At 39.9% G+C, this 26,640-nt stretch overlaps 2 protein-coding genes and 1 non-coding gene across 4 annotated transcripts; 2 read left to right on the forward strand and 1 right to left on the reverse strand.

Annotated features, from left to right (window-relative positions):
* The first annotated feature begins 6,132 nt into the window (after positions 1 to 6,132).
* On the forward strand, positions 6,133 to 11,370 carry LOC122658631 (bZIP transcription factor 29). Its single transcript, XM_043853671.1, has 4 exons — positions 6,133 to 7,959; positions 8,072 to 8,204; positions 8,337 to 8,421; positions 10,649 to 11,370. The coding sequence occupies exons 1-4, from the start codon at positions 6,674 to 6,676 to the stop codon at positions 10,906 to 10,908; spliced, it is 1,764 nt and encodes a 587-aa protein (XP_043709606.1). The 5' UTR covers positions 6,133 to 6,673; the 3' UTR covers positions 10,909 to 11,370.
* Positions 11,371 to 16,161: 4,791 nt separating this feature from the next.
* Positions 16,162 to 23,689, reverse strand: LOC122658629 (heterogeneous nuclear ribonucleoprotein Q-like). Of its 2 annotated transcripts, none has more exons than XM_043853667.1 (11): positions 23,337 to 23,689; positions 22,228 to 23,102; positions 22,061 to 22,150; positions 21,521 to 21,985; positions 21,004 to 21,118; positions 20,743 to 20,916; positions 20,351 to 20,607; positions 20,140 to 20,236; positions 19,981 to 20,033; positions 16,589 to 16,672; positions 16,162 to 16,506 (listed from the first exon to the last, which is right to left on the reverse strand). In XM_043853667.1, the coding sequence occupies exons 1-10, from the start codon at positions 23,575 to 23,577 to the stop codon at positions 16,604 to 16,606; spliced, it is 2,436 nt and encodes an 811-aa protein (XP_043709602.1). In that variant the 5' UTR covers positions 23,578 to 23,689; the 3' UTR covers positions 16,162 to 16,506; positions 16,589 to 16,603. The 2 variants fall into 2 exon arrangements, with proteins under 2 accessions (XP_043709602.1, XP_043709601.1); XM_043853666.1 differs by having other exon boundaries at positions 19,981 to 20,041; positions 20,139 to 20,236.
* Positions 23,690 to 23,883: 194 nt separating this feature from the next.
* TRNAL-CAA lies at positions 23,884 to 23,967 on the forward strand. The gene has a single exon. It is a non-coding gene; the product is annotated as a tRNA-Leu (tRNA).
* The last annotated feature ends 2,673 nt before the right edge of the window (positions 23,968 to 26,640 follow it).

Genomic DNA, 26,640 nt, shown 5'->3' on the forward strand with positions numbered 1-26,640 from the left:
AACTAAACTATGCATATCTTTCCTCACTTCTCCTAAGGTCATTTTATGTTTGCCTTTCTCTGATTCTTTTAGGTTTTTTAATCTGAATCAAATCACTCCTTCGTACTAGAGCATCCAAAGGCCTCTGTTAAACATGGTCATGTTACCTCAAACTATTTTCTCGTAGCTTATCATGTATCGAAGTTACTCCCAAATCAACTTTAATATGATTATTTTTTACTTTATCCTTCCTAGTTTTGATCTGATGCCAATGATTTCAAATCTTAAAATCTCGTTGATTTAAAGCCATGTTTACTACTATAAAATGACTTATAGGATCATATTTTGCTTCACGTCTCTTTTGGCCATTCAGTGTTGCAAGGGAAAACTTTTGGCGAATGACCAACTTGAGCATAAGCCTAACATTTCAGAAATGCTTGTCAGATTTTGTGGCATCTAGCACACAAAAGCACAACATTCAAAAGCAAAATGCTTAGCCAAGTAAGCACACCCGTTTAATCCTTTATGCATTTATGATCCTTATGGTGGGTTTGGGGACCAAACCTACACAAAGAAACGAGGTTTTTGTTAACCATTTGGCAACAACATATGAACACAGCCAACGTAAGCATAACTCACTGTGTTTGGTATGCATTTTAAAAATAGATTTTGGGTCTAGAACACATTCTAATACTCGATTTTTTTCTATTTTCTTGTTTTAGAATGCATTCTAAACCTAGAATCTATTCTAAGAGTGCATACCAAATACAACCTTAGGTTGGAGTCCAGTTCATATAACAAGGGTAGTGCTATGATTTAAGTAGATTACATTAACCATTACATCAATCAGATTGGGATTAGAAGGTATTTGCATCAAATACGAATGAATTAAATTTTATTTCAATATAACAATGCAGACCTTGATGGTATTCCATGCGTAATTAAATGAAGAAGAAAAAAATTGTCATGATCTCTAGTGAATTTCAAATATTTAAAACACCTCAAAATAATAGGCACAAATTACAAGAGTTGTGGTTATGACCAAATGTTCAAGTGTTTAGCATCAATATTTTTCTTGGGGGCTAGGACAAACTATACATTTATACAAAATATCAATGACAAAAATTTGTTGCTTCGTCGACTAGCTAAAGTAGTTCATGGCCCAAAAGAAACTATTTACCCCAAGATTTATTGACATAATACATCACGTAAATAACATAATTACTCTCCATTTATGAAGTGTCCAAAATATCCTTAAACTCATGATTATGTTCCATCCAACTCCCTGTGAAGTTAGTAAAATGTAAACCAACGATCACTCGCCTTGTTATCAACTTGAAAAAACATCTCATCCGATGTCGGCGCACTTGAATTGGAACAAATTGAATGACACCAGCATTACATATTCATGTCTTATATTAAAAGGCACTTCTCTTTTTGTGTTTCATGCATGACCATGTTTTATGCAACAATGCATATGACCCTTCCTTATTAGATACTATCTTTTTAGTATAATATACTTATAAATAAGGGAAAATGTTCTCTGTGGGGAGAGGGGCGCAGACCTCGCCCAGACACAGTAGGGGGCAAAAATAATTGTCCCACTCCCATGAAAAGCAGAAATCCCCCCCCTCGAGAAGCCAACATGTGCGTTCTCATTGACTGCCGCACACGCGTGACCCCTGTGCTCCCCCAAAGAGAACGGTCCCCCTATAAATAAATATAAAATATCATGTATGATCCATGATAGAAAATGAAATATCTATTATTGTCTTCAGAATTTATATATCAACTAAATTATAAAAATTTTAAATGAGACGAGTTCTCTACATTAGTACCCAAGTTATGCCATGTGGCACATTAGATAAGATTGGAACTTTGTAGACATGTTGACCCAAATATCTATTGCTAATAAAGCAATAAAAAAATTTAAGACTATCCTTTAAAAATTTTAAGGGTGGATATGTCATGAAAAAATATCACTACGTGAGAGAGAGTGTATGATTGAATCTGAGTACGAAAAATGATGTGAATAATTCACACTATTTCCAAAATATCCATATGATCGAAATTCTCTTTATCACTTTTCATGGTAAAAATTGGGTGCTAGCCTTACCCAAAAAATAAATAAATTGGGTGCTAGTGTAGAGATACCCTTTACGTCTGTTGATGTAAAGAAACTTTTCTACCTTTTTTATAATAAAAATAGAAATATAATAATTACATTAACGGAGATTGTTACAACAAAAGTCTTGCAAAGCAAAATAAAATTTTGATATAATCTAGTGGATTCACATGTTTGAACCAAATCAGATTTTATAAAGCAACATGGTCAACTTCGTTTTGGCTAAAAATTGACATGTGAACACTGGACATCAAGGCCTACTAATCCATAAAATTTCAGGTTTATGCGATTTGTCACATGACAATTTTTTACTCCAGTTTAGAGAAACATGCCAGATTATTAAAATCGACTACCCTAGAATTATAAAGAGTAGTAATCTTACATGAAGACCTTATTGGTCTCAAAAAAAATTAGAAGGATTTGAGAATCCGAATTGTTGTCTCCTCCAATTCGCTGTCCTTTCCAATTTCTCTAATTTCTCACATGAGGGCGAAAATGACCACCCTACCCCTTGTCCGAAGACACTGCCAAGATGAGGTCCACTCCCCCCTATTAGAGGAATTGAAGGTGATAATTATTCTTGAGAATCCACCCCCTCCCCTACAAAAACAATTCTTCCTTGTGCTTGTTCAGGTATTTCATGGGGTGTATTTTAACAACAATTATTGTTTAGAAAGTATTTCATTTACCTAAAATACAAAATTATATCATATACAAATCCATATGAAATCAATTTAGGATCTTATACTTCACAATAAAATAAGGAAAAACTAAGCATACGCGACCAATGTGTAGATTGATATAAAATGATTTGAGAATCGTCTTCCCTCCCCCTAAAAAAAATCCCCTTTATGCTTGTAGAGAGATTCTATAGGGTGTTAATAACAATTATCATTATTCTAAAATAATTCATTTTTACTTAAAATACAAAATTTATTCCATGTATATAAACTCATTTGAAATCAATTTCGGATCTTATAGTTCACAATAAGATAAGGGAAAAATAAGCATACACCACCAATTAATGTTTTTCTAAAGTAATTCATTTTTACCTAAAATACAAAAATTATACCATGAATAAAGATTCATATAAAATCAATTTAGGATCTTATCTTTCACAATAAGATAAGGGAAAATAAGCATACGCTGCAAGAGTGTGGATTCAAACATATTTCTCTCACATAATGAGTGGAGGGATCTCATTTTTTTTTGGGAAATTTACGAAACACCCCCTGAAAATGGGTCGAAACTCTTATCACCCCCTAAAATTTGAAAATACTCAGATCACCCCCTCTACACTTACGGTGTTAGTCTGCTGTTAGTTATTGGTGTAAAAGGACTATTTTACCCTTATACTAAATCATTAGAATTAAATTTACAATACGACCCTTCTTTCATCTTCAACCAAAAATACCCCACCCCTTTCCTTGCAACTCCGCCACCGCCGCCTCTGCTTTGCCCTAGCACCGCCACCTCCGCCAGTCCATGCTCGATCACTCTTCGTCGTCTTCTTCCTCTCTGCTTGAACCTTTATTTCATTGGCTTGCAGTACAGCCTCATTAAACCGAGGTTGTTTCAACATAAGTAATTGAGGGCATAGTATTTCATTGGACTTGGTATCCCACTAATCCACCTTAACCGACTCAAGGCCACAACAATTCTCTTAGCATCATGAAGGAAACTCTTAAAAGGAACTCCATGGAAGGAATAATTTGGTTTCTCAAACTGACACAAGGGTTCGGGATCGAACAAGTTCCAAGCATGGATTTCCCAATTGCCTCTTGTCTTCTCCGTGGGATGAGCAGGCCTGAAGCTGAAAACCAAGGATTTGAACTTTTAACTTGTAGCAACAAAACCCTAATCTGATTCAAGGGGATCTTTGCATGCTTCTGATGAATTCATCGTTAGAAAAAAAAAAAATGTTTTCAGGGATGAATTGTGTAAATCTTTATTAAAAAAAACGAATTGTGTAAATCTAATAGCAGCGGATGATTTCAGGGATGAAATTCCAGGAACTTGATAGCAGAAGGGGGTTTCTTTCGACCCAAAACCTATGTTGAAAGAAAGAGGGTACAAATGCTGGTGGCGCCATGGCGGTGCAATGGGGTTACTTAAATTTTGATATTTGGCTGTTTGCTTCAGAGAGCAATTTCAAAGAAATAATTAGCAATATGTTGGGATTACTTAAATTTTGAGAACCAGATGAGGTTCTTAGGGAGGGATGAGGTTCATACTTGCAGTCTCCAAACTTGCAGTCGGCACCGGCAGTGAAGAGCCAATGATTGAATGCAACATTCTCTTCTCCAAAGGAACCACCAAAATAGGTGGTGAAAATGATATCTTCTTGTTCTGTTTCGGCCAGTTGAAACCTCCTAATGAAGCAGGAACGAAAGATGATATCTCCACCAAAGAAGACCTCAAGAATTATTTGGTCACAGCCATGAATCTTAAATTAGCCAGCAGGAGAGTTTCTACCTATTCTCTATTTCGGCTTTAATATCCCCATGAAAATCTGAGGAAAAATACAGGGGAGAGACGAACGAATTCCATTAGAGAGCCACTATCCCTCCCCAAGAACCTCATGTGGTTCTCAAAATTTAAAGCTTTTTTTTTTTTTTTTTTCCTCCGGTGAACTCCTTGAGATTGAGTTGCAGGTGTTTGACCCAAAAAAAAAAAGTTGCAGGTGTTCTTTTTGCTGAAAGACGAGTTCAATAAACTAGACAATCTTGAATCTTCCTTCAAGCCCAGCCATGGTTTTGATATTGGCTGTGGCGGTGGCAACAGGAAGGAGGAGAAGAAGAGCAGGAGAACAGAGAGGAAAGGGTGGAGAAAGAGAGGGGGAGGGGGTAGTGAGGATTGCACAAGAAGAGGATGATGTGGGATGGGGCTGCACGGCGGTAATGGTGATGGTGGTGGTGGCGACGGCGGCGGCTGCTGGGGCAATGGTGGTTGTAGAGGAGATGGAATATTCCCATTCCAAAGAAAAAAAATACTTGTTGGGTTCTTAGATCTAAGGGTAAAATAGTAATTTACTCTTCTCAAGGGTAGTTTAGGGTTTTTAAAAAATTTAACTAGCTGACTTCATCAGTTAACTAACGATAGGGTCTAATTTGAGTATAGGGTTCTAATGCAGGGGGTGATCTGAGTATTTTCAAATTTCAGGGGGTGATTCGAGTTTTGACCCAATTTCAAGGGGTGTTTCGTAAATTTCCCTTTTTTTTTGTTGGTAAGAAGGGATGGAGGGGGGGTCTCACTAACACTCTCATATTCTGACCATGTAACTCTTGTAGATGATACCATTCTTTAGATTCTCATTGATGTGGTTTTCAAACTCCTTGCATTGGTGGTGTGGGAAACCCTCCCGTTAAGATAAAGAGGAAGAAAAAAAAATATGGCCATTACATAACCAACGGTACAGGTAAGTTGTGAGTTCATTGCAAGGATAAGAATCGATTAAATGCGAAAAAATAGAAACAAGAAAAGAGGTTTCTCACGACGCTAGAGTGCACTTTTACATCAATATGCATCGTGGGACATGATTCCAAGATTCAATGTGGACAGAGTGTGTAAAGTCGATGACATAAAATGTGAGAGAATGTGGGATGGCATCTACACATCGTCGTCATGGAGATCATTTCCCCGTTTATTATAAATTTAACCGAAAGGGGACGTTGATTGAGTCTTGCTCTGATGTAGGAGCCACACCCCCCCGTGATGAAGGAAAGGAAAAAAAAAAAAAAAAAAGACACATATGTCAATGTGATAAAAGGGCGTGTCCTTTTAAGACCGAATACACTAATTTATAGAAAGTTCTAACCTGCGTCATCTGCGGAGACGGAGGAGGCGATTGACATATTGAGACAAGTCCCGTGAGAAAAGAAATGACCAGTCGGAATGAAATTCAAATTCACTTCAAATGAAAATTGAAATTAACGTTAAATGAAACGCGACTTAAATTCACGCGGAATTAAGATAGAGAAAGGCAGAAAGAGAGAGAGAGTGCTTCGTTAGTCGCCCGATGGTCGGAGGAGAGAGGGAGAGCTCTGTTTATGGCTGCGTGCGGATGACTTCGTCTTTTCCGTCGGTGAAGTAAACGATTCCATTTCTTTATTCGACGCCTTTTTTCTTTGGATTTCAGTTGAATCGCTGCTAAACTCGGCGGAGAATTTAATGGTAGCTTACAATGGTCATCCGGCATTGCTCTGGTTAAGACTTTAATGGCGTACTACTATTAGTGGTGAGGTACGGACTGTGTATACCCCCTCTCCCAAACACTTTAGTGTTATCGTGTTCTCCCCAAGTAATGAGGAACCAAATGGTCTATAATTTGGTTTGTAAATCCGGAATGTAATGTTATGGTTCAGTTTCCTTGTTTAGACATTCTATTTGTTCTGGTTTTCGATGTTCTAGGGTTTGATCGTCAGGTTTTCCTTTTGAGTTTTGATAACGGAATAGTAGACAACTTATTCGGTTAATTTGATCGGAGTCTGAGAGCTTTGAACAAACGTGGAAGGTTATATTGTATTTGAAGGGGAAAAAGTGATTTACTGTAGCTACAGAGTGGGGGAAATGGAAGACACAGAAGAAGCTCGCGCTGATGTGATGCAGCGACTTCAGTCGTCTTCTGGGACATCGTCGTCTTCTCTTCCCAAGCAGCCATCGACCAGCCGATTCGACCTTCCCCATTTGAATACTTCGTTGGTTCACCCTCAGCTGAGACATTTCTCGCAGAATTTTAGTCCGGATAACAACAAGAGGCCTGGTATACCTCCATCACACCCTCACTTCCCTCCCGCCTCTCCCTACTCCCAGATCCCAGTCTCCCGCCCAGTTACTCAGCAACTGGGCTCTCAAAATTTTAGCCCAGGTCCTTCTCATTCGAGATCTCTGTCACAGCCAACATTTTTCTCTCTTGATAACTTACCTCCCCTGAGCCCTTCACCTTACCGTGACTCCTCATCCCCATCACTATCTGACCCATCTTCTGCCGATGTTTCAATGGAAGACCGAGATGGTGGCCTGCAGGCATCCCACCCTCCTTCACCTTTCACGAGAGGTAACACCAGCCGCGTCAGTGAAAGCCTCCCACCTCGGAAAGCGCACAGGCGTTCTAGCAGTGATATCCCTTTCGGGTTTAATGCTATGATCCAATCTTCGCCTCCACTCATCCCGCTCAGGGGTCAGGGTGTTCTCGACCGCTCAACATCGTCAAGAGAGAATTTGGGAATGGTTAAGCCGGCTCAGTTAGTGAAAAGAGAATCGGACTGGGATAGGGATGTCGACAGCAATGCAGCAGAAGGAATGGGGGAGAGAAAATCTGAAGGGGAAGCTATTGATGATTTGTTCTCCGCATATATGAACTTGGACAACATGGATTCCCTGAATTTATCTGGAACCGAGGACAAACAATATCATGAGAACCGTGAGGATTTAGATAGCAGAGCCAGTGGCACAAAGACAAATGGGGCCGATAGCAGTGACAATGAATCTGAAAGCAGCATAAATGAGAGTGGCAACAGCTTAAGTCGCCCAAACCCAAGTTCCTTCACTGAGAGGAAGGAAGGTACCAAAAGGAGTGCAGGGGGAGATATTGCTCCAACTACCCGTCACCACAGAAGTGTTTCTATGGATAGCTTCATGGGCAAGATGCCTAACTTTGGTGACGAGTCACCAAAGTTACCACCTTCCCCTGGAAACCCTGCAGCTCAACATTCACGCAGTAATTCGATGGACGGGAACTCTACTTTCAGTTTGGATTTTGGGAACGGCGAGTTCAGTGGGGCTGAGCTTAAGAAGATTATGGCCAATGAAAAACTTGCTGAGATTGCATTGTCAGACCCCAAACGTGCCAAAAGGTGCTGAAATCTTCATAATCTATTCAGTAAAGGAAGTTGTTTTTGGTCAGGAAGTAATGAATTCCAGGGTTGTTGTATATTCCCTTTCCTAATGCTCATCTGTTTGTCACAGGATTTTGGCAAATCGACAATCGGCTGCTCGATCCAAGGAGCGAAAAATGAGGTATATCTCAGAACTGGAACACAAGGTGCAAACTCTACAGACAGAAGCCACCACATTGTCTGCACAGCTGACCCTGTTACAGGTTGGAACCTGACATGCCTAGATTTTCCTGTGTTTTTTTCCATCAAAATGACTTGACAATAATTCTTACCATTAAAAAATAAAAAAGAAAAGAAAACTTGACTAATGGTTTATCTTAATTTGTGTTTTTCAGAGGGATTCTGCTGGGCTTACAAGCCAGAACAATGAGTTGAAATTTCGTCTTCAAGCCATGGAACAACAGGCTCAACTCAGAGATGGTATACATGTTTTGTTCTCTTTTATTGTTTTTCCTTTCTTATTACATGATTGATTACCATGTGTTTTATGTTAATAAGCAGAAAAATTTACAATCGAATTGATGTGCAGCAAGTAGGCTTATACTGGTTACATAAGTATGCCTGGGAAATTCATTATTTTCCTGTCAAATGGTGTATGCATTTCATTACATCTTTCGTGTAGTTTTCTTTGATGTTTGTGGCCTTAGTCACTTGCAATTCAGTGGATGTGTTGGAAAAGAGACCTATCTTCGTCGTGCCTATTTCTTTGAATTAAAAAGTTGGATCTACTTCATTTATACTTGGTGAAAAAACTATAATAGGATTGATGAACTGGTCAATAATAATAATATGTCAATTGATTCTTAATTTTACCCGAAAATAAAAGCTTCTTAATGACTTTGAGTGGGCGAGCCTTGGTGCAATGGTTAAGATGTGCTATTGTAACCATCAGGTTGCAAGTTCAAAACATGGAAACATCCTCTCCGCGAAGTGGGGGTAAGACTGCATACATTTGCCCCTCCCAGCCTCTGCACTAGTAGGAGCCTCGCGCACTAGAACGCTCGTTTTTTTTCCCCCTTAATGATACATGTTATCTTTAAGTTGTGGCCTGTTTGTGTGTAGGTTCTAAGCCTTTGGACATGCGGAATGCGGCATCTTATGTTGCTTGCTTGACCTTTGTTACTATAATTATCATTATCATCATCCTTGGTACTACTAGTACAACGTAAAGAATGGCTGTTGATTGCTTGTAATGTAGGAACAGATGCAATCATTGTACGTTCTGTAGGTTGTATTTTATAATGAAAGTTGATGGCCCTGGGACTGTCAACATGGTTGTCATGGCTTCTAGGCAACCCAAGGAGTTGAAAGGAGGGGGGGGTTTCCAGATGCAAGTTGATACCAACAAAGCGATCAAGACATCCAAGGCACCTGGACGCCTAGGGCCCTTGGTGACGCTTTGACAATTATATTGCTCTTCTCTACAAAGGTAAGTAATTGCAAGTTTGCAACATCCAGAACTACTCAAAGGACTTATTGTATATAGTTGCAATATTGGTAATGTAAATATTTAAGAGACCCTGGGCCTACCATCTAAAGGACCTCCAAATTTGGCTGGGCCTTGGAGGAATCAAATGAGGAGGAAAATATCCTCATACTGACAGTGTGGGGATACTTTCCCATGCTCTCTCTCCTCTCAAATCATGTGGGCCTGCACTAACACTCTCTCCTCTCTGATCATGTTGGCCCGTTTTGATGAAACTGTTTCTCACATCATGATTGGGGTGGCGTGAGATATTCCCCCCATACGACAAACCGTTGCCCTAAAACAAGACTATGAAATATGGGTTACCATTTGATGCATTGAAGGTTAGGGGAGGGGCGGCTAGATGGGTGAGCCCTGGGTCCTCCTAGCATTGCTTTATTGACAACCTTTGTAGCTTGACTACATGCATTTTTGTTGGTGCTATTGTTGGATAGGTTTACTACATCCCAGCAGTTTTTACTTCTCTATGAAGGGTTTTATTTTTTTTGGTGTGTTGTGGTTGGGTTGGGGTGGATTTACTTCGTCACATACTGTTGTGCGTAATGATAATCCTAATCACATACTGTTGTGCATAATGATAATCCTAATCACATACTGTGACACAGAATACTCTATGTTGATACATAGACAGTTTGTTGAGTTGGATTAATATTAACATTTCTTATAAAAAACACTCCATTACAATTTCCTGACTTGCAGCCGAGTCAATTTGTGTACCATTTTCTCTGCATTCCTAACATGTGGCAGTTCTTCGAAGAAAGTCATTGTTGTGCCTTTATATTAACATCTGTCGTATTTGTTTTCAGTTATTTTCTTCTGACCATGCAAGGGGAGGTCAATATTTTAGCTGACATATGCTTGTAATCTGATTTGTCTTTCCCTTTTCTTTGTGGTAAATGTGGGATAAGATGTCAGTACCATTCTATGCATATGCTTGGAATCTGATTTCTGTTCCCTGTGTCTTTTTTCCTGTTTATGGCAAATGCTGATAAATATTTTTCTTTCCTGTTATTGCATCATTTCTGTAATTCCATAACACATTTGTAGTCCAAGGTTTTTTTTCTCCAAGTAATTTCATGTAATGACTTTCGATTAGGTCTGACCTGATCAGTTTAGCTTTCAGAATAGAAAAGAAGTTTAATTTATTTGAAAACATGGCAGCCTTAAATGAGGCATTGACTGCGGAGTTTCAGCGCTTGAAGATGGCTACTGGAGAATTGAGTGGGGAAGTTCATCCTTCTAATTGCTTGGCTCAGCAGTTATCCATAAATCCTCAGATGTTCCGAATGCAGAATCAGCAGCTCAACATTTATCAGTTGCAACAGCCGCACAACCAACAGGCACCACCACAGCAACAACAGGCACATCAGCAACAGCAGCATCCCAGCAACACAACGGCAAAGAATGAATCGAACCAATAAGCTGAGGGGGAAGTGGTATCTTGGTTACAAGTTAAAACTATTTAATGGTCTAGTATATTAATCTGGAGATTCAGTCTGGCTTCTACTCTCCATCAAATCATTACCTGTATCTGTTAAGATGTGCACTTGCAGGTAAATGACATGAGCTGATTCGATCTGTGTCCTGTTTTGGGCTGCAAGGTCCCAGGATGGGTGAGATTTCCCTTCGGCATTTTTTGTGCAAAGTTGCCTTCTGAAGACTTGAATCCAGGATAGCATAAAGTTATAGAAGCACATATATTTATTTATTTATTGTTAATATTTCAAAGTTTCATTACATTACTTAAGCATTGATTTGTCTAAAGGCTTTGTTTATTTTGTTTGGACACTGAGGAGAGGCAACTCTTCCTCTGTCCTTTTTTTTAGGGAAGAATACCGTACAAACCTTTTACTCTATATTTATGGGTTCATGTTTTTAGGTTACGTGTGGTGGTTCCGGTTCCATATCCCAATCATTATGTGATTTCAAATTTCTCTTTGAAGGCTTGTATCATTGCCATATTAAAATATGGTCGCATGGCCCCTGCACTAGCATGGGATCAATGGAAGAGCATGTCCAAGCATCCAATATGGAGGGTGGGGTGGTCATTCTACTATCCATGTGTCTGGGCGTACGGGGTGCAAGCGTGACCAAGCAGACTTCTTTTTTCCTTAATTTTTTTTTTTTTTCCCTTCAGAGATAACACTTTACCTTATTATAAGGGAAAGGGTACAACGTTAACTGATCGACCTTGTGAAATTATCAATAAGCCTTTGATGAACTAAAAAATCTCATGTGCTTTTATTGGCCCTTGTGCTTATGGAAGGATTGCGTGACTAGACAACAATTTCTTACTCCAATAATAATAAGGGCAAAGGTTGGGTAGGTCACCCTTGTAAATGAGATAAGGCTGAGTTTATTGCTGTTATTGTCGGACTGTAGGGAAGTGGGTGGCCTTGAACAATGGGCGGGTTGGAATGAGAGGGGCAGGATGGTTTTTTCCATGGGACGTGAAGGGAGAGAGACACAGGGCAGGCACCCTGACATGTCCATCCATGATACTAACAACACGTGTTAGTAATTTCCCCCTGACCCCTTAAATGGAAGTGGCAAACGACTCCCTTTCTGTGTTATTAGCTATTCTGGATCAACTCTTATATTCCCTTTTTTTGTTGCTGGTTCCATGGAACAAATCTAACGTTCAATTCGGTTATGGGCATTTCTGGTAATAACTCCATGCCATTTTGGTTTGGTTTGACTGCTGGATTTCCATTTCTTCCTTTTTCCTGGTAGTTCTTTTGATTCGTATGTCAAAGGTGTTCAGAGCCCTTGTAGCACAAAATTTCCATTTCCAAAAAATGTAAAGAAAACTTAAACCATTGATTGCCCGTGAAACATATATTCTCTATAAGCTCAGAGCAGATTCCTTGACAGGGTCATAGAAATCATGAAACTTCTAGGAATCTGTTAGATTCCTTACTTTTTTTTAAGTCAATTTATTTGAGACACGTGTGCTAAAGAATTTTATGGTACTTCTTGTCCATATCCCAGAGTGGAATTCTGGTAAGTTCCTTTTAAAAGGGATTGAAAAAGGCAAACTCTATTAGTTTCACTACAAAATAAACATCCCACTCAGTTAAATTTTATTCTCTGGCATTGGTAATGGTTACAATTTTGCAGGGATTAAATTATTTAAGGTTGTGTTTGGTATGTATTCTCCTCCGAATATATTCTACGTCTAGAAAGAATTCATTCTAGATCTAAAATCTATTCCAAAAATGCACTCCAAACATAGCCTTAATTACCAAAAAATTAAGAAACCCAGATAAGGTGAAAATCAACAAATCTCAATATAATCAGATATCCATTCACCGTCCAGAAAAAAATAAGAGAATGGAATCATACGATCTATAGACTCGGAGACTTGGCTTCCAATTCAAACAGTAATGCTGTGTTTGGTGCATTCTAGATCACTTTCGCATTATCTCACTATAAAAACAGTTATTATTATCATCCTAGATGCGAAATCAACCTGGAATGCATTCCAATAATGCCTACAAAACACAGCCTAAGACTATTTTTGGTATGCTTTCCCATTCTCAAAATATAAGATGCATTCTTAACTGATAATGAGAACACTGTTTAGATACATATTAAGATTAAAGTGCATTCTTGATTGTAGAATGTTCTCACAAAACGTCCAGAAATCTTCAAGAGGTTCCAGAGGAAAATGCAACTCACCAACCACCTACGGAATATTCTGATATCTTTCTCTCTTGTCTCACTCTTTCTCCCACATTTATCTGCGCAATTTCTTTCTACTCCCCTTTTCTGAATCTTCAACCTTTGCCCCCTTTTCTATCTCCAATGTCTTCCCCACGCAGCTGACCAGGTCCCTTCATATATTCAAATGGACGAAAATGCCAATGCCAAGGCCAAGCTTCAGCCCTTAAGTTTCAATTTCAGTTGTCTGTCTGTATTTACCAACTTGGGGACTGGTATATGAAGAGAGCCATGAGACCTGGTTTCTGCTGTCAGTTGGCACAATTTGTCGATCCTCCTTTAAACAGATTAATTTCTGACTCCATAGCCATATAATCAAAGGCAAATTATCTATAAGCTTGTGCCCCACAAAATATTGCCAAAGTAAATAGAAGAAGCCCCATACTTTACTTCAAATGCAGCTTAAAGTACAACGAAGAACCATTTCCCACAAAAATAAGTACACAGCAAATCGACATGATAAATACACAGCAACTTGGATGATCAATCCCCAATCTAGGTCTGGTGGAGAAGATAGTCAAATCCAAAACCACCTTCAACATCAAAGTGAATGAAACAGAAAGAAGAGATTTGGGCAGAGAGAACAAATAGGACCCCCCCAAAAGATGCAGATCCTTCAAATGACTAATGATTCTTAAGAAAATTCAATAAAAAAGTTTCTAGCGTACCTTTTTCCCCTAGACAATCTAAAAAATAATCCAAGAGAGTAGTTAGGGGTCATCACTTAGGAGAGATGAGTAAAAGTTCAAACTATGTTTTCTTTTTCTTTTAAATAATCAAACATAATAATGGAACCTAAAAACAAGGGTCTATAACAGGATTAAAATTGTAATAGGCTTTCAACAAAACTACACGCAGTAACAGTACTTCTGTGCTCTCTTGATTACAGTTTATGTCCCAAACTTCTCCATACTACTTTATAGAATATTCTCAGCTTTGAAGACTTAATGTTATCCCATGGTTTTGAAAATTTTCACAGCAAGTTACCAACTATGCTCATCCATTCCAACTCCACTTTCAACAACCAAGAGAAAGAGAGGGAGGGAGAGAGAGAAAGGCATTAAAAAGGCATACCCAATGCATGAGACTCCCGCCACTGCAGGGTCTGGGGAGGGGCAAATGTACTCAGCCTTAACCACCGCTTCGTAGAGAGGCTGTTTCCCAATTCATACCCGCAACCACCAGGTCGAAATGGAGAAACATTACCGTTGCGCCAAGGCCTGCCCTCTAGAGAGAGAAAACAGCATTCATGTTTCAAAATTCAAGAACACTTATGATTGAATGCAACATGACTAAAAAGTGTTAAGAAACATCCTAAACCAGCAAACATGTATTCAGCTTAAAAAATGGAACCTCAAGCACTGTTACTATTCATTCAGACCATAAAGAAATCAACCCATCAAGAGAGCAAATAAACCAAAAAAAAGTCCCCCCCCCATACTTTCACAATCAAAGCCACCTCACAAGAAAATCTGCTTGGCTTTAACAGAGGGCAGTTAATGGTTCTATCTAACAACTCCTCAGTGTATAGATCTAAGGTACAAAATATACTACAGTTAAGCCTAACGGGTCTACAAGGTATTAAACATAAAGCTTAATGAACATTTCTATTGCTAATAACCCATAGCAGTTCCCCCTAGACAGCGGATAATCAATAAAAAGTGCATGCAGATAAATTTTCAGGTATGATGCCCATAAAGTAAATTGCATCATGAGACATCACATAATTAAACCATGAGTACGAGTTTCACCATAGGCTTATTTCAATAGTGGGACCAAGTTGGAAATATTCAAATGATTGAAGTCACAGAGCCTCTATACTCTCCAGGTTAAGAAGCAATAAGAACCACAAAAATGGATAAATAAAATTAAGCATCCATAAAACCAGGCAGTACGATCTTATTGTTTTCCTTCAACTTGGAGGAACAATCCTCGTTAAAAATCAACATAGTCATCGTTTAAGACGGGTGTCTAATAGCCCATGTCATTCATCATTTAGGACTGGTTTAATAGCCAAGTTGATCAGTAGATTTACTCTCCCTCAATTTAACTGACTCATTGTAGCAGCTATTGGATCCAATCTACAGCCTCCAGCATTACAAGTTCAAACAAATAGATAGTAGGCATACCACATAACAAAATTGCCTCCCCAAATTAATTGTTACCTCACATGATCAATCATTTCCATAGATACCAGAGATGCTTACAGAGCCGCAGTAACTGTACTTTCAATTCCACCCTTTTAAGGGCATTCAACCTTCATGATGAGAATTTAAAGCCTGACTTGATTAAAATGCATATATCAACCTCAAAAACAACTCCCTCTATAACATCATGAAGGTTGCTTAAACCCGACAGATCAACCCAGATTCAGTGAAACCACTGCACTGCCAAAATATACCAGTAAAAATACCATTTTGTAACAAAGAATGAAACAGTGAATATTACATGGAAGCGAAGTATCACATAGCATCATTAACTCAATTGATCATTTCTACTCCTCCAAACACCCACTGAAAGTACAAAGTAGCTGGGGCCTAGAATCTGCAATAAATCAAAGTCATGTGCTTCCTCAGAAAACGCACATAAAGATCAAGCATGCTTTCTGAGCATGAGAATCCATTGCAGCCCCATGAACCCATAGCCATATGGTGCAAAAATGCTCAAACTATAAATAAATTTTTGGAAGAACAAAGGATGATATTAAGCCTCTCATTTTCACTCAAACAATGATGAAATAAGTTCAAAAGAGGACCATCTTAGTCCACAATATACTCCAAATAGGTCCCACATTTAAGATTTGAACATTTTTGAGAGGGGTCAAATGCTGGTATTCACAAACTTGATTGATCTCCAAGACAACCACCTAAGCCCATACATTTTCGCATCTCTACCAATAATATAGATATCAAAAACCCGCCACCATTATTTTTTATCCAGTAAAGCAAAAGTACCATCAAAATTGCTCCTTTCAAGCTTCCAGTTAAAAGATTGCCAACATCTATCCTCAAACCAGATGTAAATCATGAACATAAGATTGGAAGCCATTAACTCCAGATTGACCTCACAAATTCATACTTGATGTCCCCATGATGATTCATTTAATTAACAAAATGAAGTTGTATTACTTTCAACCCAAAATACAAACATCTTAGTTCCTGGGTATAAGTCCTTCAAACAACCTACCTAGAATAAACTCAACAAAGACAGCAAAGCTAAGCAGAAAGTTTATGAGAGCAACCAATTAAAGGATAGAACAGCTACTGGTCCATCATTCAGCAACAGCTTGTCCCCCTCTGTAAGGCCACAAAAGTACAGTTAAGTGAGAACTCAATAACATGAAAGGAGATGTTATTGCAGCAAAGTAAGCATAATTACCAAAGGTTTTTGAATCTAATAATAATAGCCCCCTCCAAATGCATGGTCACCTCCATATAAAGATGAGTATGCACCACCAGCATACTGCAAAATAACAAAGGGCAAGGAATTAAAAATTCTGAATGGAACAGCAAAAGATAAAAAAAGTCATAATACTTTTGGAACCATACTGACAAAGTCATGATGGGCAGCATTCAATGCCCCATCATTTTCCAACCCCACCCCCTCCACTCTCGAAATCTCTCTCCCTTCCCAAGACCACCTCCCATAGTCTCTATCTTCCTCCCCTCCCCCGGTCTCTTTTGCTTTTCCCCCCAAGGCCTCTCTCTCCCTCTTTTATATAATTGTAGTTTAATTGAAAACCGAGTTCGTGAATACCTTTGTACCCTTTACCATTAGTTGTGCATTGTAAGCCCATTGAGAGTTAGAGGTCCTCTAATGGTGAGAGACCCAGAGTTAAGTGGTCATCTCTAACCCTTGATTTAAGTGGTCCTCTCTGACCCTTTAGCTTTGCACTTGATTCTTCATTTCGCAATTCAATTCTCCCCATTTTCTACCTTCTTTTGCAATATTAGTTCTTCTCATGATGAACACACTAACCAAGTGTGTCAATTTTTTTAAGTTTTGCGCAGGGAAAAAGCTTTTTGTCATACTCAAGAAGTGTCCATTCATGAACGAGAATATCCTTTTTGGGATTTGTTATTTCTTATCAAGGTATCAAAGCGAGTGAGGCAAAGATCAAAGCAATTATGGATTGGCAAACTCCAAAGTCAATCACCAAAGTGCTCATAAAATTTTTTACCAAAATGTGGCTCCAAAGACAAATGTATCGGCAACATTGAACATTCTATTAGCAGTTCATAAAAATTTGTATTACCATTGTTGCTTCAATGACAACTTCCATGAAGTCCAAAGAATTAATTTGGAGTAATTAGGCAGATGTAAGCTTTAATTTGATATAAAAAATAAAAAAAAGAAATTGGTTGAAGCATGTACTAGTAGAGGGCCGGTACATGTGGCTCATCTCTTCTTCAAGGGAATTGTTCGACTTCATGGTGCCAAAGACCATTACATCGGACTGTGACACTATTAATGAGTCATTTTTGGCGTACTCTATAGAAACTCATAGGCACAACTCCAATTCTCAAGTGTCTATCATGCACAAACCGATGGACAAACTGAAGTGGTTAATCGCTCTTTTGGAATTTTCTTCATTGCCTTTCAAGTGATCATCCGAAGGAATAGGATTTTATTTTATCTCGAGCTGAGTTTGCCTTCAATAGGTCTAAATGCCGACCTACACAAAGGGCACCATTTGAAACAATCTATGGGAGAAATCCTAGCCATATCTCAGATCGATTATCTATTCTTAATACAGGAAAGGTTAGCAAGGCAGCGGAAGAATTTGTCAACCACATCAAAGAAGTGCAAGAGCAAGAGAAGTTCCAACTACAACATGCCAAGAACCACAAGAAGTTAGCTTATGATTTTCGATGCCGACATCTTAAGTCCAATGAATGAGACTTGGTTATGGCATATTTGAAGAAAGAGAGGTTTCCAAAGGAGACATATAACAAACTCAAGAATGGCCTCATGCAGCATTTACAAGAATGTTTGGGCCTAATGCATACCTTATTGAACTACTCGATGGAATTGGAATTAATAGCATTTTTTTATATCACCGATCTTTATCCTTATCATAGAGATCCCAATAACCAACCCGCACCCGACGTTGGGAATGTGAACCTTTCACCAACTGATCTTTTCAGAATCTTGGCAGCGCTTGATTCAAAGTCTATTGCCACTAGAAATTGGACATACACACAATCTGTCCATTGGAAGAACAAGCCTAATTCTTCAGAAGATACTAGGGTGAATATGCAAGAGTTGAAAAAGTTTGATCATGACACGTGGACAAAGACAGCCTCTTCAAACTCGAGGACATTCTTTCAAAGTGAGGGAGAATGATGAAATCGAGATATGGGAAGCCTTTAATAATTCTCCCACCCCCATCATTTCCCAAACCCCCTTCCACTCTAAACATCTCTCTCTCCCTTCCCAAGACCACCTCTTAACGCCTCTATTCCCTTGTCTCTTTTGCTTTTTCCCCCCAAGGACTCTCTCTCTCCTCTTCTATATAATTGCAGTTCAATTGAAAAATAAGTTAATGAATACCTTCATACCCTTTACCTTTGGTTGTGCTTTTATAATCCCATTGAGAGTTTGAGGTCCTCTAGTAGTGAAAGAGTTCCCAAGAGACCAAGAGTTAAGTGATCCTCTCACCTTTGTTACTTTGTACTTGGCTCTTCATTTTGCTATAAAAAACTCTCCATTTCGACCTTACTGTGCAATTTCACTTTGAGCAGCATCACATACCGAAGGTCAAACAATTTGGCCAACAGTCCAAACACTAATTTCAAGTGGTCCAGACTGCAATGCCATACTTATCTGATGGGGAAGGGGAATAATATGAATTATACAAGTAAATATCATATTTGTTCAATAGATATTGGCACAATTATGTGGTAAATGATTAAGGTTCAGATTGCATTGATGATAGAAGTATTAATTTCAACATTTTTTTATGTAGTTAAGATTGTCCAATTGGGTCACTCAGGCCTCAGAAGACTTTATTTTGGCCTATGGTTGGGTTCTATGGACATTGGGCTTCTTATTTTTGGGTTTTTGATGTAAAGGGCCTAATTTATAAGCCCATAAAGAGGAGATAAAGTTAGTACAGGGGATTAGTAGTTAAGTGTTAGAGTTAGATTAGGATACTTAATTAATAGCTATAGAGTTCTGTTTTGAATTTATTTACTTTATGTACTTATAGAGTGTATTAGAGTAATTAAGAGTCCTTTTAGAAGTCAAGTTAGGAATTTTCGAAGGCCTTTATATAATACACCACTATCAATTAGAGATAATTTGAGTAAAGAATATAAGTTGTTTCTAATAGTTTTGATGTTGTTGAGCAGTGCATACAAGATTGGTATCCCAAACCTCATTTCTTCTCCTCTATTCTCTTCTTCCTCCAAAGAAGATTGATTTCATTTCTCTTCCCACCCCATCCATCGGTCTGATTTTTTCCCTTAACACTGCAGTTGCTTCATTTATCTCATATCTGATCACAGATTTGATTATTGGACATGCTTGCATCTGAGATCCGAATCTGGATTTACAGATTGCATTAATTTCCTTCAATACCTAAGTACAAATTGCATTAGTTTTCTTCTCCAATACCTACGTACATATATACTTAGACACACAACCCTTGACCAGGCATCTGTTTTGATAAACTAACCAAACCAAGACCTTAATTGTACAAAAGTTTAAGCAATCGAGCAGAGTGCAATTTTTTTTAACAAGGAAATAGCTGAACGTTATTCACTTACATCTGAACCGTAGTAATCATGTTCATAAAGATCACCGCCAGCTCCAAGAGAATCTGATAGAAATTAAGGCATGTCAAATGTGAGTTTACCAAACACCAACTTTAAATGAAACATGCATGCATGCACCAACCTACATAAACTCACGCACAAAATCCATACCTCGGAAATGAGTGCCACGAGATGATACTACTGGATCAGGATAATCATACCGAGCACGCAGTCTACTAGGCTGCTCCATATACAGGGGATCTTGGTCCTAAAGACAAAATATGCAACCACAGTTTTCAACAATAAGTGAGAGTTGATACATCAAGAATGCTTTAGTAAGAGTAAAATGTATGAAATATCACATATATGATATATCCCTTACCATCATAGCAAAAGGTCGTTTTAACCCATGTCCACCGTCATACATGTAAGGTTCATCAACAAAGTGCCTGTCACCAAAGGGACCACCAAATTCTCTTTCTGGTGAAAATGGTGGCCTCCTATACTGGATCTGTTTCCCACGACCCCTCTCAAAAGCACCACGCCTAGGCCGATCAAGCCTTGATGAGGTAGCAGCTCGTGGGACAAATTCTTCAACAGGTGTCTGATGAGTTCCCCTGAAGAACCCCCTTCTTCCTCCTGCATTTGGATAAAAACAGATCATGGAAAATAACAGAACCATGTCAATATACAAATTGACGAAACAATTTTCAAGATCGCAAACTGCACAGCCCTTTTTCTGTTGAAGAGTTGTTGGTAAGTTTGTTAATTTACCCCGTCCACCAAAAGGCTGCCTCCCATGAAAGTCAGAATAGTGTCCAAGATCACCACCAGCAGAAAAACCAAATCTTCCAGTTCGACCACGACCACGTCCGTGTGAATAGAAGCTTCTACCACGCTGAAAATTCATGGGAGCAAAACCACGTCCACCCCGTCCAAACCCCCTCCCTTTAAAGTAGAAGGTACAAAATTAAAAGAGAAACATAAAAAAACAGTTGTCTGTTAGGCACAAGTATATAGCCATGTTTAGCTTACCAAATCTCGAGAAGGCTCCACTGCCAATGTGACCGATCCGAAACCCACCACGCATTCCACCCTTAACAGCCTGAGTCTTGGGCAAAGGATTAGCAAGCCTTGCTTTCACTTTTGCCTAGTAGCACATAGTGATCAAGTGCAATATGTTAATAATAAACCAGAAGAAAAATCCAAATAAAAAGCCAAAAAATACAGCTGCATGTATCTGCTTATTAGAAGAAGAAATTGAAAAGAACACTACAATATTATATAACCAAAATTCACCTAGACAACAGGGGGATGTTTTTTTCTGAAAAGGGGAAAAAGCAACCTAAAAATAGAGTATTTTCCATGTTTGCTTACTAGAAGGAGCAATGAAAGAAAGACCAGAACATAGAAAGACATGATGTCAATGTACTCCAATAACAGGAATTTTTGGAGGAGCTGGTAAATGGCAATACCATCTAAACATAGAATTTTACCACACACAAATTCATGTAACACCGTGAGATCCCAAAAGATCAAACTAGAAAGCTACCTTTGACTTCCCATCACCCAATTCTGTGTTATTTACACCATTGACACACACAACTGCTGCTTCATGAGTAGTATAATCAACAAATCCAAAATCCTTCCTCTTGGCAGTAGACATGTTCCGGGCTAGCATAATACGTTCAATCTCTCCATACCCTTTAAAATGCTCCTTCACACGGTCTTCATCCCAATAAGGAGGAAGCCCATCAACAAACACCGACTTAACTTGCGCCATAACCTCAGGATCTGGTTCGCGTAATGGTTCAGCGAAAGCCACTTTGGCAGTTCTCTCAGCATGGCCAAAAATTACATCTGGTTTCTGAAGTCGCTTGTATGCCAGCATTGCATCAGCATGACAAGAGAACTCCAGGAAAACAAAACCCCTGCTCAACCCTTCATGTTGAGCATCTGGCACGAGAGTAATATTCTCAACGCCTTCAACACCATACTCCCTCAGCTTTTGCTTGATCTGTGAGTCAACAAAACATGTAAGAAACAATTCAATCATAGTGGCAAACTGGCTTCTGCTTACTGAAAAACTTACAGCTTCCTTTGTCCATGTGTTGCAGATATTACCCAAGAACAGTGTGTCATTATCCTCACTGGGAGCAATCCCACATCGCTTCCCACGTATCTATTGGAAACGGGTAATTAGAACCTAGCAAATACAAAATAAGAAACCACAAAGCAAATAGAAGAAAGGGCCCGTACTACAGGATTCTTCAACTCTAACAACGCCCGGGTTGCCTGCTGTTTGTCCGCAAATTTGACGAATGCATATCCCTTGTTCTTATTTGTTGACGGATTCCTGTGCAATCGAACTTCAACAACATCCCCAATCTTCTCAAATGCCTTCCTAACATCTTCCTCCACGGCATCCCGCTCCAATCCACCAACAAAGATCTCTTGTTCTTTCTTCATCTTCCGTTCCTTTGCAACTGCGGATATTTCCATTTGTTCCTCATCCAGCCCCACAGCTTCCTCATCTGACGCTAACATATCATCCTCCGCACACTCTTCATCCACAGGTTCTTCCAATCCCTCTTGCTCTCCTAAGTCTTGCATGCCCTCATCAGCAACATTCTCATCCCCCTTCGGTTCAGCATCTTCACCTCCCACATTTTCCTCCACGTCTCCTTCCATGCTAACTGGGTCACTCTCGGGCTCCTTTGTATCTTCAGCAGCGGCTGGCTCCTTATTAACTTCTTCCTTGACCACCTCTTCCATGTTCACCACAACGGGCTGTTCCTTCTTCGGAGACTCCCGAACCCTTGCAACCGCAGCTTCTTCCAGCGTTTCTTCCTTCTTAAGAGATTGTCCAACTTTTGCAAGGAGAGATTCTCCCTTCGATGGGGTTTCTACGACCAGTGGAGAAGCAGTTTCCCCCTTGACTGAAGATTCTCCAACGTTCACAACCGATTGCTCAGGCTTCACTACCGATTCGGGTGTCTGTGTAGGAGAGACTTTAGCAGCAGCATTAGTTTTAGTTTTTCCGGGCGATTTCTTCGCTGGTGCTTTTGTGGTGGGGGTTGCTTTAATCTCAGGCGTTGCTTGAGCAGTGTCTGCTAAAGGGCCGGAATCTTCCACTGCAAAAAGTAGAGAAAGCTTATTTGTTTTTAAGGGGAGGGGAAATTATGGAACGAAATGATTTGGAAAACCCCATGAAACTCTAACTAGCAATAGCATCAACGGATGTTTCCAGCTCTGAAGGATTTGACAGATGGTTGAAAGACCCCGCAATTTTAACAATAAGCTCATCCATGAGATAAAGTCAAAATTCAAAAAAAAATAAAATTATTTGGTTAGGACTGGAATCGTACCTTTGGATTCGGGCTCTAAGACAGTAGTGGGCGTCACGGGCGTCGCAGTGGCGCTGTTGTCATTGGACAGTTTCGGTTCAATTAAAGGTGAAGAGATGGGAATGTCCGCGGACTTGGGTGTCGTCGTAGAAGACTCCGGCGCTTCTGATGATGCCTTTGGAGTGGTTTTAGTGGCAGACTTCCTCACCGGCGTTTTCTTCGTAGCCCTCGCTTTTGGGGTTTCGGCGTTGCGAGTTCTCATTACGAAATCAAGATAACAAAATCAAAAATGTCCTTTTTCTCCAGATGGAATGGAATCTGGGATTGTGAAAACCTGGTGAACAAACTCTGCCGTTGTTCGGCTTTTGCTTTACGCCCTCGGAACCAACAATTGACGGACTAGAGCCTGAAACCATAAAAACACAATAACACTGAGAAAATGAAGAACAGCGTTTGCGCTTCAATATATATCAGACGGCCGCCGATGGAGGGATAGGAAAGAGTAACGGTCCTTCCTCTGTTTTTTTTATTTTATCTGCCTGATTAAAACATTTTATTTATCAAATAAGTCAGGATGGCCGAGTGGTCTAAGGCGCCAGACTCAAGTTCTGGTCTTCGTGAGAGGGCGTGGGTTCAAATCCCACTTCTGACAAATTTATTTTGTCATTTTTACAAGAAAATAATGGACTCCAATTGAAGTCTTCTTCCAAGCTGTTCAAGAAGCATTTGAGGAATTCTAGACAGCAAATGGCCTTTTGCCCAATCTCCAAAACGCACAGTTTGCATGCAAAATTCTTCCCAAGGTGGTCTAGCCGTCTAGGCATGGTGGCTTAGAAGCACATTGGGTGCTCCAGTTTTTGCTCTTTCAGATCCTACCAGCTTTAAGGATGTCAACACTGGGAAGCTGTCATTCAGTTGGGTTTGTCTTACGCCTTATGGGAGGGTATCCTTTTATCTAGATCGAATCTGGGAGCAGTGAGATACTTTAGCTCATCATTGACAAACCATTTAAAGTTGGGCCTATTCTTAATGACATTGCCTATTTATCCATTATTGATGCTAATTGTGTGGCTCATTCCTTAGTTAAGAAGGCCCTGTCGTTTTCTAATAAGATAATTTGATCAAACCCCACTCTTTGGCTCCATTCCCTCTCTGTAAATGAAGTGTTGCGTCATTTATATCAATAAAATCTATATTTATAACATAAAAATAAGTTCTCGCATGACAATTATTGATAGTTAAAGTGGGTATCTAGGGAGAGATTCATAAAATATGTTTCCCCCACCCCTTGGGTTCTATCGTTGTAGAAGTTGCCCCCTATTTGGTAAGAAGGGGATTCTCATGGATTAATTCTTTAGAGGAAAAAACCAAGCCCTAATTGTTACGCTCAAATGAGCTCTACAACCTCCCCCGCCGCCACATGCACCCTCTCAGTCTCTACCCCTGTTGGCTTGTTATCTCTCCGTCCCTGTGGTGTGTAAGCTCTATGCCCCAATGGCGTTTCTCCTCCTTATGAGGTTCAATATTAGTCCGCCAGCCATGACTCTGGGTGTCGCTGCCGAAGCCGCCAGCACCACCACCGCCGATGATCCTCCAGATCTCCCTCATCACCACCTCTCTCACCCACACCCCCCTCACCGCCACCTCTATCGCCCTCACCGACACTTTCCTGCTCACTGCCTCCATACTCCACACCATCGCCCTCATTGTTCCCATCCTCCACACCACCGCTCTCGCTGCTCCCATCCCCTTCGCCATCGCCCTCACTGTTCCCATCCTCCACACCACCTCCCTCGCTGCTCCCATCCCCTTCGCCATCGCCCTCACTGCCACCTCCCTCACTCTCATCAATGCCTCCATCCTCCACACCATCACCCTCACTGTCCCCACCCACCACAGATTAGCCCTCAAAGTACCTCTGCCCACTTCACACTTTCTCACCGTCATGGCCTCCTCCTCCACTCGCATCGCCACTGCCTCCTTCTTCTCTCTCACCGCCACTGCCCCCTTCCTCATTCTCACTGCCACCGCCCTACTGTTCTTTACCACCTTTCTCACCGTCCCTCGACCTCCTCTCTCACTCCATCCAAACTCCTGCTTTGATTCCCTATTCCCACCTCAGCCCCCAGCTCACCCCCTTTCCACCCCTATGCATCCGCTTGGTTCTGTTTTTCCTTTTCTTTTTTTACTTGTGACTGTGCAGTTTTTGCAGGTTCCGGTGTTAGTGGCGCCTTGGATTTGACCATAATCGAAGCCCTTCCCCCTTTTGATTGGGCGGTCACCATCGCCGGCGATGGTGAAGCTACTCGGAATGTGCACCCTGGAATCTATGCAACCACCAAGGTCTTCATTGGACCACGTGCATACTGTGATTTTTCCTGTCTCTCAGGGGCGTGTCTGATATGCAGCATAAAAAATGGTGTCTTCTTTTTGTTTATTGTTGATGTATTCATTTTTTATGGCATGTTCGTACATGCGCTTCCTTATGTAAGCTGTGTCTACAACGAGTTTCTTTAGGATGTGGTTATTACCCATTCCCTCCCCCGACTGGTCCCGCCTATGACATGTATGTCAGGACCATATATTCTCTCACTGGTTTCTGAACCTTGTCAATTTTGAAACCTTGTGTATCACATGTCAACTATCTATGTTATGTTTCTTGTTTTCTTTCTTTTGGCGTTGGATGTGCATGAATGAATAGCCCTGCTTTCTACCAAAAAAAATTGCCCCCTAATATAGGCTATTGTGAGTAGAATTTGATCCGTAACAACCTAAGAGAGTCTAATCTCATGGTATATGGTATTATGGTGAAGTTGTTTAAGACGGAAAAAAAAAAAGGACTTATGGGCCATGACTCTAGTTAGAAAATTAATAAATAATAATAATTTGGTAAAAAGTTGGTTCACAAAAATCCATGTCAGTTATTAATTAGTTAGAAAAACTCACAAGCTGTTTTTTTTTCCTGGTCAAAGATGAAAAATTTTATTAAAAGAAATCGGCAACAGAGAAACTCTGGCCGGCTGGAAGATTTACAAGGACAGGAGGTGGGTTAGACCACCAAAAAACGAGACAAACCAAACCTAGAAGCCCCCATAGCAAGGAAATGAGCTCCTTTAACACAGTATCGGGAAACATGCAAAAAAGACACAAAAGAAAAGATAGTACAAAGAACTAAAATATCATCAATCACTAACTGTGATTTCCAATCCAAAGTGGCTGGCAACCTCTGAAGCGCACGGACAACTAGGAGGCAATCACGATGAATCTGCAACTGAGGTAGCTAAACACTGCTGGCCAGAGTAATAGCGTCGAGAATGGCTAAAGC

The sequence above is a fragment of the Telopea speciosissima genome, chromosome 4 (genome assembly GCF_018873765.1).
Source record: "Telopea speciosissima isolate NSW1024214 ecotype Mountain lineage chromosome 4, Tspe_v1, whole genome shotgun sequence".
Classification (NCBI taxonomy): domain Eukaryota; kingdom Viridiplantae; phylum Streptophyta; class Magnoliopsida; order Proteales; family Proteaceae; genus Telopea; species Telopea speciosissima.